We start from the raw sequence: 17,161 nt of genomic DNA on the forward strand, positions 1-17,161 counted from the left end.
ATAATCAATATCTTGTTATTGTATTAAAGCCAAAAACCTATAATGTTGTTTATTATTGCTGCAACTGAGTATCTCTATCATGTACATGATGTGGAGCTTTTCTCCTCGGGCATCTGCTGAAAAAGGACCCGTGTCCAATCTGAATTTCCTGGTAAACAAATGTAAATAAATAATAGATATTCAGTACTTTCATGTTCATTTATTAAATATATTTAAACTTTTCATTGTGGCTGGTCCTTTAAGTACACTCAAAGTTTAAAATATTCTCTGTTTAGTGACACTGTGCCCACTCTTGAAAGCCTTGTGGTTTGGTAAACATTACCATTTGTATTAATATTAATTTCACTTAGTATAATTGAGTACCCTTGTAAGAGCCTTAGAGAAGCTGGCTTTGGAGTGTCTGGTGGCAGTGTAACTACCTTACAGTCATAAGCAGAAGGGAGCATAGCTAGTAAATCTGTGCCAGCCTTTCCCATGTGTGTGTGTGTGTGTGTGTGTGTGTGTGTGTGTGTGTGTGTGTGTGTGTGTGTGTGAAAATCAAATCTCAAAAGTGTTTGTGTGCGCATGCATCAGCTACTTGGAACAGGGACACAGAGCACTGGTTTCACAGACAAGGTGCTGGAGGACTTTGTTTGGACACTTGGCCGTAGACTCAACTCTACAGCTGTGCCAGTGGGGAGTCTTATTGGGGGCCTGGAGAATGAAAACCAGCCCCTGGACCGAGTGGGTTCCCTGTGTGCTCTTAAGGGAAAATGTACTTGATGCAGAGAGCTGCATTTGGAAATAATGTGTGTATCTATTTTTGTTCCAAGTAAACATCCCTCACTTGTGTCAGTGGTGAGGATTCAAGCTTCTCGATTACTGACCCAGAGAGGGGATGTCACAGGGGCACTGACTGAGAATGTCATTAAGCTTTCTGCAAAGTTGTACAAGTGTATCCAGGCATGCCAATGAATAGCAATGACCATGCTTGCTACCTTGGCTGTACCATCAGCCGTGTTAGAAAGCAGATGCATGGATACTTTAGTCATTGACTGGACAGTAAGCAACTGGGACTCCACTGACTTCTAGATATCTGCAGGTAGGTTACCAGAGATGGATTTTGAAAACTCTTTCAACAAAGTCCATCTGAAAACTGGTCACAGGAGCTAAGCAGTTCAGCTCTCTTGAATGCAAAGGTCACAGAGGCATACGTCCATTTACCAAATCTGTCCAATGCCCTAGATTCTCTATTAGGGGGATGAGCAGATGTGCTCTCTTAAGAGTTCCATCCTTGTGGCTAAACAACAATCATAATACCTACAGGGACACCCTTGTTCCAATGAGACGGTGCTGGGGGCCATAAAGATCTTATCTGGGTTTCAAGGAATTGGCTCTACCACATAAGGTTCCTTTCATGCTTCCTTGAGAAACTAGGTCTATTAGTTAATCATTTGATGGAACCACCCAGGAGGTAGAACAGCCAGCCCAAACATCTCAAGGAACACAGATTCATCTGGGGGTCATCCCAGCCCCAGCCTCTTCATCGGCTGTGGTTACCACCCATACTTGCCCCTCTGCTCGTTTCTCCTCTTCCAGTACAACAGTCTGCTCTCACATCTATGGACCAGAGTATGCCAGTTAAAGTACCTATGTGAGAGCCACTAGTGTTTACATTGATCGCAATGGTTTCCCCTCACTTTCTCAACTCCAGGCTTATTGGATCTGGACACGTCTTGGAGCAAAGGCTCCAGTACCAAGGCTCAAAGTTTGGGGTCTACTCTGAAGTTCTGAACTTCCACATCATCTAATAGACATCAGCTTCTGAAAAGATTCCTAGATGAATAGAAGGACCTGAAAGATGAAGCCATCTAAGGTGGCTGAGAACACTTCTCTTGAAAAGAGGAGGAATAAAGCCTCCGACTCACTAGCCCGGTCAGAAATGCAGAGGGGGAGACTGACATCCAAACACCTTGTTGCCTTAAGAACCAGTCCAGAAAGCTGTGATGGCTCGAGACCTTTTCCTGGACCCCCCCCCCTTTTTTTTCTGCCTAGCTCTTGGGCTTTTCTCTGTCTAGGAGCTTCAATCTTCTTTGCTGATGGATATGAAACCTCTGGGGCAGGAGTAGCTGAATTCCCTACTTGAGGGGGATAAACACCCATAAGCACTAGGTTTTCAGTTTCCCTGAAGTGCCCTAGGCCTCCAAAAGAACACAATTCCTCGCAGCTGGAGTCTTAAATGCGAGACTCCTAGGCAGAAGCCTGTGAAGGGAAAACCACCAAATAGCTCAATTACCTAGCTAAGAAAGGTATACTAAAAACCTAGTTTAAAGGGTAAAAAAGTACAAGCTAGGAGGAAAAACTCTCAAAATGTAATAGACCAAATTTGGTCATAAAATTGCTAAAGACACTTATTAGTGGACAAAAAAAAATCAAGCCCTCGAATCTCACATCCTGTTTGATCAAGTGGCAAGTGAGATCGGAGGTAATCTGAGAACCAGTGGAAATTATGGGTAAGGGGAGAAGTCAGAGCCCTGGATCCAAGCTTCTGAAAAAGTGCAGAGGTTGGATCCAATAAACCCAATTGTTGAATCAGATAAAAAAAGATATTATAATATCTAACTGTTAAGGCCATTACAGGCTTTCAATTCTTACTGACACAAGAGAATCACTGAAAAAAGGTGTGTGTTGCAAAGCAAAAGCAGATGAAATAGTATTGCTCATTTCAGAATGGTGATTATACAATGTTGGATCCTGAAGGAAGTGAGCAAAGGGAATAAATGTAGATTCATGGTGATGTAATTCTGTGCCCAAGATTCTACTTTAGACCATTAGTTAAAATAAGACAACAGCTTTGCTTTATTAATTATAAACAGTAAATTTAAAGACTACATTTAGACTAGGCAACAGGAAAACTACCATATTTCCCAGCACCTAACAGCTTTTGAGCAGAGTCTACCTGCAATGGAGGGTCAAGAAAAGCAGCTTAGTTCTAAGATGACAAATTTTCACAGACACAGACTAGCACATCTGGTTTTAAAATTGTGATATACTCTAATATAAACATTCAGTAAGCTCTGAAACAAGACAATCAGTCCACTTTTTCTGTCTGGCAAGTTGCAGTAAGTGACTTCATGTAGAAGCAAAGCCCAGAGCCCAGTCAACACAGCTGTTGAGTGGACTGCGTTCCTATGCAAGGTGCATTGCAAAGGGTACAAGCTCATCCCTTACATGAAAGGAAAAAAGCCACGACATTAAAAAAAATGGAACCAAAGATGTTAAAAATGGAATCGGTCTACAGAACTGAACATCTTCCTAGGCAAAGCATGAGCAATCTGATGACCACAGAAAATGGATGAGACACTAACAAAAACAAAACCGTATACATTCAAAAGGGAATAAATGCTATTCCAACATAATGAAGCACGTGACATAGGTACAGCACACAGACAAGCTAATAATTTGCATGAAAAATACCCCACTGTTATACATATAGCCAGGTAAACTCGCCTATCAAGTAATACAGTCTTAGCCCCACTGACGTGAACAAAGAATGAACCCTACTATATGCTGAAACTAACACAAGAAAAGGAAAGCTATGAACATGGAAAAGCAAATGTCTCTCTCCACAGCTGAGGTAAAACATTAAGAACAGATTTACCTTTATTTAACACAAACGTGACAGTCTTTTTGACACTTAAATCTCAGTGGGATTTTCACCTGAAATGAAGCTAAACAAACATGACCATTACTAGAGATGCCATGAAAATGGATCCCTCCTTTCAATTACAGTATTAGGAAGATCAGTATATTAGGTAAAGAACCACCTTTACTAACAAATTTGTTTTTTATAACCAAAACAGCTAACAATGTACACTCACTGGTCAACAACCTGGGTTATTTTAAAGCCTGTGGTAACAAAGTACATTTTACAAATACAACTCTAAAAGCATTCTATTTTTTTAAATAATCCTTCCCCACAATGTAGATTTATATAACACAGCAACAGTTAATTCACAACTTACAAGTGTACTTGGATGGCCTAATTGTAAAGGCATCAGTTACTCGAAATAAGCCAACATTTACTTATTAGTTGGGTACACTGGCTCTTTTCAACCTCAATCCAAGTCAAAGCAAGAAAACAGAGCTACCCATTACAGCTAATGACCTACGCACTGTACCCAAAATGTACTTTGAAGAAAGTAGCCCCTTAACCATGAGTAAAGGTGGAATAGTTAAAAAAAATAAATAAAAATAATCTTAACCGTGATATAGTGCAGTAATTACCAAACAACCATACAAGCAAAAGATAAACTAAAGTTATCACAGCCTAACAAGCGTGATTTGACAGAAAGCAGTTTTAAACACTAGCATCCTCTCAAGTATCTGAAGCAAACTGCAATGAATTTCAGGCTATATTACATTATCTTCAACCTTTAGCTTAAATGGAAAAGCACGTTTTTCTTAAAAGTTCACGCAAGATGAATTCTGAAAAAGAAAAGTAAACTGCACAAAGATCTGTAACAATAGATTATCAGCAGTCTAAGTTGCATTTTAGAGCAGTAAACCATAATATATTTTGTTCAAGTGCACTGCAGTCAAGATAACTTGTGAAGTCACTCCCAAGGGGTCATAAATATAAGTATCCATCTAGAGGACACAGCATCTTAAACTACCCATCAAACAAAAATCAGAATTCAGCAGTTTTCTTAACTAAACTGTCTTTGTTGCACAAGAGTTCCACATGTACTAAAAAAAAATACATTACTTGCAAGCGACCGTTAAAAAGTCAATGAAAAGTAGACAATTTTTTTTGCATAACATAACCATCATACTTGATAGCTTTTTCCGGTATGCCACTCAGGCATTTAGTCATTCAGTAAGGATGCTAAATAAATACTGTGCTAACACAGTAATATTCTTAAATTAGGACAATCGGACATAGCTGGCTACATGGTACAGACTGCAGTTTCTGATCTAGCACAAATGTTCCTTTTAACTACGTACTCTGCAATGACTGCATTCATTTAGTTTTCCTTATTGTGTTTGGTAACCAGATCTCAAAATACAACCCAGCAATAGTCACAGCTCCTTTACCAATGTAAAACAAATGCCTTAGCTGTGAAGAAATAACACTTTGCCAATATTTTCCAACACGACAGATGTGTCTATTCTGCACTAGTTTCTCTGCTTAAGGAGTCATCAAATGCAGTTTCTATACGGTGCTTCTTCATGTGCTTTTCTAGGGTACTATAAATGCTGAAAGGTATATTGCAGATCTTACAATGAAATGGCAATTTTCCACTCTGGATGTGAGTTTTCATGTGACGTGTCAGCTTACTGCTCTGAGCACAAGCATAACTGCAGAGAGGGCAGTGGTAAGGACGCTCCCCTGTGTGACTACGTCGATGCACAGTCAGATTGCTGCTGTTTCTGAAAACCTTTCCACAAAATTCACACGTGTCCTTGCGTTTCATGTTTTGGACATCTGTGCCATTATGCTTTGGAGTGCAGTTTCCACTAGCAATTCCACTTTCTGAAGAAAGAACTTCCTCAGAGCTATCGTCTGTATGACTAGAAACTCTAAATTCATTTCCATTATCTGAGGAATGGTCTGAGGAGTTATCAGGAGACAAACCGGTGTCTAACATGCTCTCAGTACTCCATGGTGAGGAGTCACTCTGTACATCAAGCAGTTGCAGATCACATTTCTCACTCTGACTTTCCAGCTTTGCATGCTTAAAGACACACCATGAATAGCCCTTCTCAGAGGATGTGGACTTCAGCAAAAGGGGAGAATCAGTTTTAGAGTCTATGCAATGGGAAGGATCATCAGCCTCTTCCTTAATCCCTTCAGTGGGTACAGCACTACTATAAACCTGAGTATTTGAAGAACTCTCCAGAGACACTGTGGGACTTCCCTGATTGCTTAAAGCCATTGCCTGAAGGAAAGAAAGACTGCTACGCTGCAGAGCTCCACTACCTTCCAACTGATGGTGCAGTGGATCTAGATTTTTCCAGTTTTTATTATTGTCCTCTTCTTTACCATCTTTATCTTTTTCCAAGGGACATTTCAAATTTGTCAGACCCATTATCTTTGGAACTTCCTCAGTTCCTTTAAGCTCTGTTTTATTGCTAGTTTCCAGTGGCCCTTCAGAAGCCACAGTCTCATGATCCTGCGTCATGGGAACTATCTTCTGCTTGTGAGTTTTCATATGTCTCTTCAATTTACTACGCTGTGTGCAGGCATGCTTACAGATGGAGCATTTGAATGGCTTTTCACCAGTATGGCTGCGGCGGTGAACCACCAAATTGCTTGCAAATCTGAAGGTCTTTCCACAGTATTCACAAGATTTGACTTTTCTCTGTAGAGGTTCATCTTTGGGAAGGAAAGGAAATGCCTGATGCATTACGGATGAGTTGTTCATTTGAGCAAGCAAAGCATTGCCAGCTTGACTTTTCAAAGGAACAGTTTTATCTGTAGGAACAGGCAGCTCAGTGGAAAATGTGTGCATCGGAGTTGTTCTGGGATGCCAGTATGGGACTCCCTTGTGTAAAGTACAGTCATACATTTCAGGTTCATTTTTTTCTAAGTAAAGCTGTCCAGAATTTGTATGAAGCAAATGAAGCTCATGAAGGTTAGAATTTGGTGGCACAGAAGAGTGCATATCTTCAAACATTTCAGCCAAGGGTTTGCGAGTCACAGCTTCTTCCGTGCAAGATTCACTACTCCAAACACAAGACTGTGCAACTGTTTCTTCATGTTGACGTACTGGCAGGCCAACCTTTGGTGTGAAGGACTTTTCAGAATCAATTTCTAAACATATTTGAAATCCATGGACATTCTGAACATGCTGCAGCAGGTACCATGCACTGGTGAATATCTCCCTACACATCACACAAGTATAAGTAGAGTCAGATTTACCTACAAGAAAATGAAAATATAATTAGCATCTTCGTTAGAGATACTGAAGTATTGCTACTACAAAGGAGAATTGTGAGAGTGCAACTGTACAGCAGAAAGCATGCATCAGGAAGTGTTAGTTATTTTTAAAGGTACAGCTGAAGTAGGTCCAACTAATTAACCATAGTCATCACAGTTCTTACACCTGGATTAAAGATGGTCTTCACTACACGCCTTATCTTTTCTTACAAATGATTCAGCTGACTTTCGTAAACCCAATGTGCATTACTATAGTGTAAACCTTTGCCATTACATTTCTTTACATTCTAAGCAACATAAAATCCCAGATGTGCAAATGCATGCAACACGTAATGAAGACGATAAAGGAGACACACAATCAATGTATAGTATACTTAATACCAATAAATATCATATTTCAAGAGATACTTCTGTGCTAAATCTAGTCAACAGGAGACTGTAAAACATTTAGCTCATCTAGCCCAGAAGATGGTAAGCAGATGCAAAGAAATGCTACAAGTAGGATGCCTTGCAGGACAGCCTTGTTAAAATGTATGTTGCTAAACATAATCACCACTATATAGCTTTTTAACTAAAACTGTACCATAAAAAACAAGTGTATGCAATGCAAATGTACTTAAGTTCAGAAACCATTAACTAGAAACACATGGAATGAACAAATTAAATAAATACAATAAATACAAATAAAAATATACACACAAAAAAAATCAATACTAGATTAACAGTTTTAGAAAAAAGCCACCAGTTATCCTACTGGAAGGGTATTATCAGTGGATTAAATTCCCAGCCTTGAAGTAAGACAAAAATCGATTGAGGAAATTAAATTTTGCGAGGTTGAACCAATAATTCCTTACTGGGAAAAAGCCGAAAGACAAACATGGAGAAGCTGCTTACAAACATTCTAAGCTTATACAGGATTCCAAATGTTTAAAATCACATTCAAATAAACACTTTTGGAAGGAAATAAATATTAGTTTCACAGGGAGACCTGGTCACTACAAACCACCAGATATAGCTCTACACCCAAGAGGTTGGAGTTGCTACTGTAACAGGCTATGGTAGTGCAGCGGTTAGCATTGTCACCTCACAGCAAGAAGTTCTCCAGTTAGATTCTTGGCTGGAGCACCTTCAGTGTGATTCTGCATGTCCTCCCCTGCAGTCGGGTGAGTTTTAAAGACATGCAAGTAGGTGCATGTGCCTTTTATGAATGTTTTAGCACTGGGCTAGCAACTAGACACCATAAAAACTTCACTGCCAGTTTGCGGATCAGTGATCCACTGTTGCGCCCCCTACCTGGGGAAAAGCCAAAAGACATTGCTTTTACTGGCAGAAGTGATGGTCAAAAAAAGAGAGAGACCCTTTAGCAAAACAAACCTGAAGGACAAAGAAAAGGCAAGCTCAAATCATAAGACATTGGTTCAAAACAAAGCTGAATTTGTAAACTTCCATTCTGTGCCAACTTGACCCTCACAGCAGGTCCTACGCAATAGCTACCCATGGGGATTCATTTGTTTAGTTAGGAAAAAAGTCATTCTTATCCAACCCTATCCAGCTTCGCTACAGATATCACTTGCCATTGTAAGCAGGACTGGAAGGTCCTCTATCCAAGTCACTATTTGTGCCCCCATCTTTCACAGCAGGCTGCAAGCAACAGGCTACAAAGGTAGACCAAGTCCCACTACCACATGGTATGTGTACTTGTCTATAGAACCCAACAAAAGCTCATGGACATTCCCCGATGTCAGGGAATATAAGCTTTCAAAAGCATGTCCAACAACAATGGAGTAGATGGAGACTAAACAGAAGTTATGTACTTACCATAACTTGGCATCTGTGTTGTCCAGTTTCATTATGCATCACCACTGGGTCTACAGATCCGATCTCTGCTCCAACTCGTCCATTTCTTCCAGACTTATGATTAGAGCCTTAAGCTTCTTCTCCTTCCATAATGCCCATCTCCTTCTCTAACCCCTCAGATAGAGTTTGCTGGGCTCTCAAAAGTGATTTCAATTTATACTACTGGAAAAACCAAAAGAAAGCGACCATGCTGAAGCTCCAACTAGGAAACTATGGGTACCCATATCCTCTATCGCTCTCAGCTGAATTAGGATGCATAATGAAATTGGACAACACAGATGCCAAGTTATGGTAAGTACATAACTTGTGATGTTGTCCATTTCATTATGCATCACCAACGGGTCAGAGTTCCCAGCTTTGTAAACCCTGGATGGTCCTCAACGAAGGCTATTTCCGAGCACCGTGGAGCCAAAGGATGGTCTGTTTCTAGAAATAATTTCCAACCTGTATTGCAATACAAAAGTATGATGTTTGGACCAGGTTGCTGCTGCACAAATTTCATCAGTAGGAGTTCTTGTGGAGAAAGCAGACAAGGTAGATATGGACCTGGTAGAGTGAAGTTGCATACCATGCTGAGAGTAGATCGCAGAAATACAATCAGTAATCCACTTGGCTAAAGCAATCTTGGATACAGCCTGGCCTAATCTATTTGAGGAGAAGATGAACTGTTCATATTTTCTGTGTGGTTTAGTTATGTGTTAACAGAAGCGCAACTATGTACATCTAGTGAATGCAGCATATGTTCACCCTGGTCTGGTTAATATTAATCTCTGTAGCAACCTTCAGAATGAAGGAAGGATTCATTCTGAGGGAGACTATCTTTGAAGAAGGCAATACAAGGCGGCTAGGAAGACCGTTTATAATTCTGACACTCTTCTTGATGAAGTGATGGACACTTGAAATCAGTCTTCCAAGATAAGAATTTTAAGTCACATGAGCTAGCAGGTTCGAAGGGTCCCCAGAGTAAGGCCTTGAAGCACTACCGTGAGATTCCAAGGCAGAGATGGATCTTTTATGGGAGGTCTAAGATGAACTACTCCTCTCATGAAGGCCTTGCATAATTGGAGGGGGAAAAAAAGATGGTTACCTTTCCCTACACGAAAATTCGCAATTGCTGCTAGTTGAAACTGTATAGTGGAAAAACTAGCTGCAATTCCAAGGCAATTGAGTTATAGCAGAACCTGAATGGCTCGAAGTAGTTGATGCCTTGTAGATGTTTTAAGGAGCCAATTGTCTAGGTATGGAAACACTTGGAATATTTGCAGACAGAGTTGGGCTGAGACCACTGCCGTGCATTTGGTGAACATCCAGGGTCGGTGTTGAGACCACAGGACAGTGCTCTGAACTGGTAATGACTGGATCCCATCTGGAAGCGCAGAAATTTCCTGGATCGCCTGTCTATTCTGATATGACAGTACGCATCCTGGAGATCTAAACTGCATATCCAACTGTCCTTGTGCAAAAGCAGTATGGACTGCATCGTAACCTTGCGGAACTTCGACTGCTTTACAAACCGGTTCAGGCTGCTCAAATCTAAGATCAATCAAAGGTCCCCCCGTTTTCTTTGGCACCAAAAAGAACCGCAAGTTCCACGTCCTTGGATGCTTGGTTGGGACCTCCTGAATGACTTTCTAGAAGTTTCTGAACCTCTAGTATGGCATTCTCCCTCTGACTGGGTGGCATATCAGGGAGATATCTTCCAAAACTGGGAAGAGGAAGGGAAAAGTAAATATAGTAATCTCTGGAAATCATGTTTAACACCCAGTTGTCATTTGTTATGCTTTTCCAGGTGTCTGGGTGTAAATACTCTGCTCCTGACTGCCTCCAGAACAGGACAATGGACAATCAGCCAGTGCCTCAGGAGAGTTGATGGGGCCTGTTGGAGAAGGGTTCTCTAAATCACTCTTTGTGGACACCCTCTCACTCTGGGACAGGGTCAACCATTGAATTCTCCCACTCTGCAAACCCGGAAACGAGCCTTGAAACTTATGGAACCACATCTTCACACTCAGTTGGTTCCTGGAGAAGGTCCGTTGGGGGGAGGAAAACGTTATTCCTACACAGATAAGCTCTTACCTTCCTGCTCATTGCAGATAGTTTCTTGGACTGATGGTCCAAACAAGGAGGAACCTTCCAAGGGGGCATTAATGAATGACGCCTTAAAAGGGGTCCACAAACACTCATCCAGGCACGTCTTCCCAAGAGCTATGCCTGAACCAGCTACTCGACAGGTACCTTCCGCGGCACTGGAAATTAACCTCATTGAGGAATTAGTGATTGAGGAATTAGTGATAGAGGACATGGTGGTCATTTGGGGAAGATACCTTCTTGAGCTCCTCCTCTGACAGACTGCATCAGACACTATTTTCTTTGATCAGGTCTCTCTGGAGGCACATACAGTGTACCAAGTAATTTAATGCTCTCAGCATAAAGGAAGTTGAGGCATAAATGTGCTTCCCATGTCTGTTCAAAGCCAGAGACTCTATTCTGGGGATGAACACAGGAGCTCTGCTCAGCTAGCTCATTTTTCGTGGCTGTCGACACCACAGTGGCATCACTGGGGCACCTTTACTCCAAAGCAGATGGTCACCGAGGGGGGGGGGGGACTAAGATATTTATCTGCTCGTTTAAGGATGGGCTCCACAGTGTCTGGCTCTAAGTCTAGCAGGTGATTAGGTCAATGAGCTCATACTGCCGGTGGGATCAACCAGGACCTAGATGGGCCCATCCCGAAGGCCTCCAGGAGCACTGACTCCTCAGAGGAAGAGGGTTGGGACAACCAGCCACCCTTTTAAGAATTTCCAAAATATCCCCATAAGAGATATCAGGTGGAGATCAAGGGGACCCTTCGCCTTCATGGTAGAGTCCTCTGTCAGCAACTCCAAAGGGGAGTCTAGGGGCTTCCTCTTGCGTTCTCTCTACTAATGAAATTCCCCCATGGGATACTTGGGAGAGGACTCTGAAGACAGGGGGACCCAGTTTAGAGAAAACCCTCTCTGCCACAGAGAAGGCAGACAACCTAGCAGCCTGAGCTACTAAGGGAGAGAAGGATGAAACCACCCTGGATCTGACAAATCCAGAAAGTGCCAGGCCCGAACTGTCAAGGGCAAAGGCCCCCAGGGGAAGGATCAGCTCCGAAAAGGTCGCAGACAACACCAACCCCGAAGAGTTGGAGCCAATGTCTAAGATCCGGGACCTGCTCCGCTCAATCAGAGCAGAGCTAGTCTGGGAAATTAAAGTCAAAGGAAGGCAGATTCTACACTGACAGCCCACTTGGGAAAACCAGATCCTGAAACTCAGGAACCACGAGTTGGATCAGAGCAGGACTGGGGTTAGAGTTCTCATGGATCCTGCACATGTCAGAGAAGGGAAGATCCCCAGCTGAATCTGGTCTGAGGAAACTCTGCATCATCCTGTCCATGTCGGAGTGGAACAGCAGAGGATCTCTAAGAGGTCAACGAATGTGTGCACCTGACTGGAGACAGACTGGTCTGGACAGTTGAGGCAGGGTAAAGATTTGCTCTGATGTGCAGTACGACTCAGATCTCTGATCTGGGTATTTCTTACCAGAGAAAGTTTTGTCCGGACATGAGAGACTACGGATCCGTACCACTTCCATGAGATCCGTAAGGCTGCTCATACCAAAGGGCTGTGGATCATAGGTAGGTACTAGGCTATCAACCCAAGGGCCTACGTAAGCCTTGCCAGCAAGGTACCATAGCTTACTCAACCAAGAAAGTTAGTTATTTTCCTTGCCACTGTCCAGCAGAGACACAGGAGGTGATCCCCGGGGTGTATTTCCCATTTCCCATCCACTCAAGATTTTTCTTGAAGAGTGCTAATGAAGAACTTTGATTGACATAGATGGATAGCTTGTTCCAGAGTACAGGAAGACGTCTCGTCTAGGAAGACGTCTTGTCTGGCACCGACTCTAAAGGATCCAAAGAGAGTCTCGGATCTGGAGAGAGGCAAGAGCAGGTAGGATTCAATGCAGAAGGAAGGATCAGACAATTTTTGTCTCTTCTCTGGTAGGGAAGACACGGAGCCTGGGGCAGCTGAGGCAGCATGTTTCTTAGAAGTGGGAGCTGGAGCTCCAGAAGTCAGTAAGAGGCCTCTTAAAATCAGCTTGTTGCACCGATCAGCAAGGGCCCAGGAATTGAAGACCACGCAGATGTCGCACTGGACCTACAAGTGCCCTGACCCAAGACAATACACACACCTCTTGTGGGTATCCAACTGGGGAATCTTATGCCCACAAGAGGTGCACCTTTTGAAGCCCGTGGGGTTTGTCTGAACCAGTAGGTTTGTCCGATATACTGGAAGTTAACACACCCACGCACACACACACTAACACCAACTTAAATAATATATATATATATATATATATATATATATATATATATATATATATATATATATATATATATATATATATCTATATATATATATATATATATATATATATATAGATATATATATAGATATACACATATACACACACACACACACACACACACACGTCTTTTGTAGAAAAGACAGAACGGGGAGTACTAAGAGAAACACGGAGGGCGGGGAAATAACCCTAACACCAGCAATAAACTTGAAAAGAACTAGCTAAAACACGAGTGGAGGTACAAAAAGCTAATCTGACAAGAAGATATCTTCTGCACAGAAAGCACCCCAGCAGAGGATCGAACTGGAGAACCTCTTGCTGCGAGAGGCAGCAACGGTAACCACTGCACCACCACGGCCGCCCAACAAGAAGATATCTAGAAGAAAAGGGACAGAACTCACTTTAGACTAGAAATATGAAAAAACACTTACCTTGAAGCAGAGGCTGTAGAATCACGTCTGTGATGGAAGGTAAACGAGATCCGAGGGGTTAGAGGAGGAGTGGGGCATTAGACAGGGAGGAGCTTGAGGCTCTGATCGCAAATCTGGAAGGAAACCAGCTCCTTCCCCCAGTGGAGTTGAGCTGGCCCACAACTAAACTTGCTAGCTCTCGCATGTTAGGGGACACCTTTTGAAGCTGGAATTACCTGTTGTTCAGACGAATATCCTGCCTCCACACCATCTGGTGGACCACAAAAAAGGGGCAGAATTTTTTAAGGGGCCCAAAATGCAGAATCCCTCATGAAATTAGTTATGTACTCACCATAACTATGCATTGGTGTTATCGATTTTTATTCTTCCTCAACATATGGGTTACAGATCCAATCTTGGATCCAACTGCTGCGCAACTCAGATTTACAGATCCAACTCTAGAGCTCCTCTCTACCCATAATGCCCCAGCTAACCTACAATACCTAAAATCGATATTGCTGACATATATCCCAAGATAGTAGAAAGAGGAAAACAAGCCAAGGCTCAAACCTGGAACTAAAAGGTTCCAAAGGGTCCAGAAGATCACTCCGAAAATAATAGGAAAAGAGAAGGAGTGTGGGGAGTTCAGGAAGAAGGAAAATGGACAACACAGATGTATAGTTACAGTCAACAACCAATACCAGATGTTGCCCTTTTCATTCTTCAACTTATGGGACACAGTATCCAATTACGTGAATCTTGGCTGGCTCTCCTAGAAGGATATTCCACAGAACTGCCAAACCAAAAGCAGCTCTGCTTCCAGAAGACAAATTTAGTTTGTAATGAAAGGTGTGAGCATTAGACAAGGTAGCTGCTGCACAAATATCATCAATAGAAGTTCTAAACTAGAAGGGCAGAAGGGGCCATGGATCTTGCTGAATGTGCCTTAAGAGGTTTTGATAGGGAGAGACCTTGCTTAGACTACACAAAAGAAATGCAATCTATAATCCATTTGGTCAGGGTAACTAACTGGTGATCCTAGTTTGGTGAGAAAAACTAGTTTTCCCGAAATCCTTTATCCTCTGTAAATAGAAATATAGTATATGTTGTGTCTTTCGGCTTTTCCCGGTTAGGGGTCCCCACAGCGGAACTTCGGTCTGCTAATGATTGGCAGTTGATTTTTACGTGCCGAGTTGCCAGCCCTGATGCACAACCTTCAATGAAGGTACGACCATTCACACATGTCGCCACGCAGAAGATGCTCTAGCTGAGAATCTAACCGGACAGCGTCTTACTGTGAGGTGACAACACTACCGCAGCACCACCACCGCCATATATTCTCTCTAATTTGCGAAATCGGGGAAGACAGGCAAATGAATACTTTGATATTTGATTCAGAGGCTATTTTTGGTAAGGAAGATGGATTGGTTCATGAAGTAACTATCTTTGTGAAAAACAATGCAAGGGGATTTGGATGATAGAGGCTAGAGTTTGGAAATTCTCCTTGCAGATGTAATGGCTACTAAAAATGCCGTTTTCCAAGACAAAAATTTTAAATCCGTTTTGGCTGAAGGTTCAAAAGGTTATGTCAACTCCAGAAGTATGACTGTCAAATCCCAAGGAAACGACAGATCTTTTAATGGATTAATGGAAGCCCGAGTAAGAAGGTACCCTTTAGAAAAACCTTGCATAATTTGGAAGAAGCTAAAAAAGAAGCTTTCTCCTGAATGAAAATTTGATAAGGTTGCCAACTGTATTTAGCTTGTGGAAAAACTTGCACCTTCCTGAAAAAAAGCGAAAAACTCCAAAACTGAAGAAATAGGAGCAGTAAAAGGGTCGATCTCCTTTTTAAGGGCTCAACTTGAGAAGCGCTTCCATTTATTCCTATAAATCTTCCTAGTAAAAGCTTTCTAGGAAAGAAAAGTATAACAGAATTAGGTCACACAGAAAAACCAATGAGTAAAAACTAAATGAAAACTCCAGCCAAGCTAGAACTTCCACTGAGTGACCTCTCAAATATCTTGTATCAAAGGCACGTGGGATATATGCAAATGACCCTTATCAGGTGTTTCAGCTATATGGCGATTCTGAATGCCCATGACTAAGTTGTTTCAATGGACAATTTCAGGCCAGTAAAGCCAAAGCCCACTAAGCTGTGTATATGCAATATTTCGGCCTTGTTACAGCCCTGTGTTTCTTATGCTTAGTCAAATACTCTGCTTGGGCTGATGAGGTCATAAGGCCGATATATGCATATCCACATCTACTGGAGTTTTGCTTTATAGGCCTGAAATTGTCCATTGTAACAACTTAAAAAGAAATAAGTCATGGGCATTCAGAATGGCCATATAGTTGAAACACCTGATGTTTATGAGGGTCATTTGCATATATTATCCCATATGCCTCTGACACAAGAGAGACTTGAGTTTTCATTTAGTTTTTACTAATAGGAAAGAAAATTATATGAAGAACTGGGGAGGAAAGCCTGGGCTGTCTAGCTATTAATGGAATTGAAGAAACCATCCAGTTAGCTTGAGGAATTGGATACTGGGATGCTTCATCCTGGAGGAATATTAGAAACTGTAGACTGGGATCCTCCATGGTTACTGGACAACTAAGATGACACCACAGGAAGGAGAACCACACCTAGTGAGGCCAAAAGGAGGCAATGAGGATAATAAAGCTCTTCAACGGATTGGCTTTCTGTATGAATTTTGGAATCAGAGGTAGCAGGAGATAGACGTAAAGACCAGAGAGCCAAACACTGACTACAGCATCTCTCAAATGACCCCCCCCCCCCCGAGGAAGGAGGGGGACAAAAATACCTGCTGCACTTGTTGTGGGGCGATTCATACAGATCGCAGCAAGGTTGGCCCCAACAATGAAAAATCTTCAGCCATGGACTGCACAAGACCACCTGTAAGGCATCAGAATGGACCTGCTGAGTTTGTCTGCCAATACACTGGATCTCCCCAGAATGTGCACTGCCACCAGAAAAAAACAGTTGGAGGGGATTACCCACTGCCACACACTCGCAGCTTCTTGACACAGGGAATAATATACGGTTCCCACTTGTTTGTCAATGTACCAAACTATAAACATGTTTGTTTGAATCGCAATAGTCCCCAGAGGGGGAACATCTTGAAATGCTTACACTGCTAACAGGACTGCTCTCATCTCTAGGACACTGATGTGTGAATTGGTTTCTTAAGGGGAACATTTGCCTTGGGACCATCCTTCCCAAGAAATGCTCCATCCACTCTAGTTGGAAGGCATCTGTGACCAAAGCAGCCACTGGAGGAGACAGAACAAAAAAGAAAGAGTGGCCCAGGTAAATGTCATTAGACTGAATCCACCACCAAAGATGGCTTCTGCATACCCAAATGAGTTTGACTGGGAAGGACAGAGGATGTTGCAGTGCAGACCACTGAATAGCTAGAGTTCACTGGAGAACAAAGATATGTGCTAGGGGAATCAAGACTATAGCTTGTGCCATTGAAAAGAGACTGAAGGATATGTCTGGCGGGGGAAGGGGTAGCAAAATGAACAAGAATCTGCTGAACCTGAAGCTTGACTGTT

The 17,161-nt window shown here is 42.2% G+C and overlaps 1 protein-coding gene across 1 annotated transcript in view; it reads right to left on the reverse strand.

Annotated features, from left to right (window-relative positions):
- Window positions 1–3,612: 3,612 nt before the first annotated feature.
- The window catches only part of LOC122798732 (B-cell lymphoma/leukemia 11B-like), a 222,901-nt gene continuing 209,352 nt past the window's right edge, over window positions 3,613–17,161 (reverse strand). The window contains exon 3 of the mRNA XM_044067837.1: window positions 3,613–6,904. Coding sequence (XP_043923772.1) covers window positions 5,148–6,904 — 1,757 coding nt within the window. The 3' untranslated portion in view covers window positions 3,613–5,147. The remainder of the gene's footprint in view (window positions 6,905–17,161) is intronic.

Source organism: Protopterus annectens, chromosome 1.part0 (assembly GCF_019279795.1).
Source record: "Protopterus annectens isolate FY-2018-M chromosome 1.part0, PAN1.0, whole genome shotgun sequence".
Taxonomy (NCBI): domain Eukaryota; kingdom Metazoa; phylum Chordata; order Ceratodontiformes; family Protopteridae; genus Protopterus; species Protopterus annectens.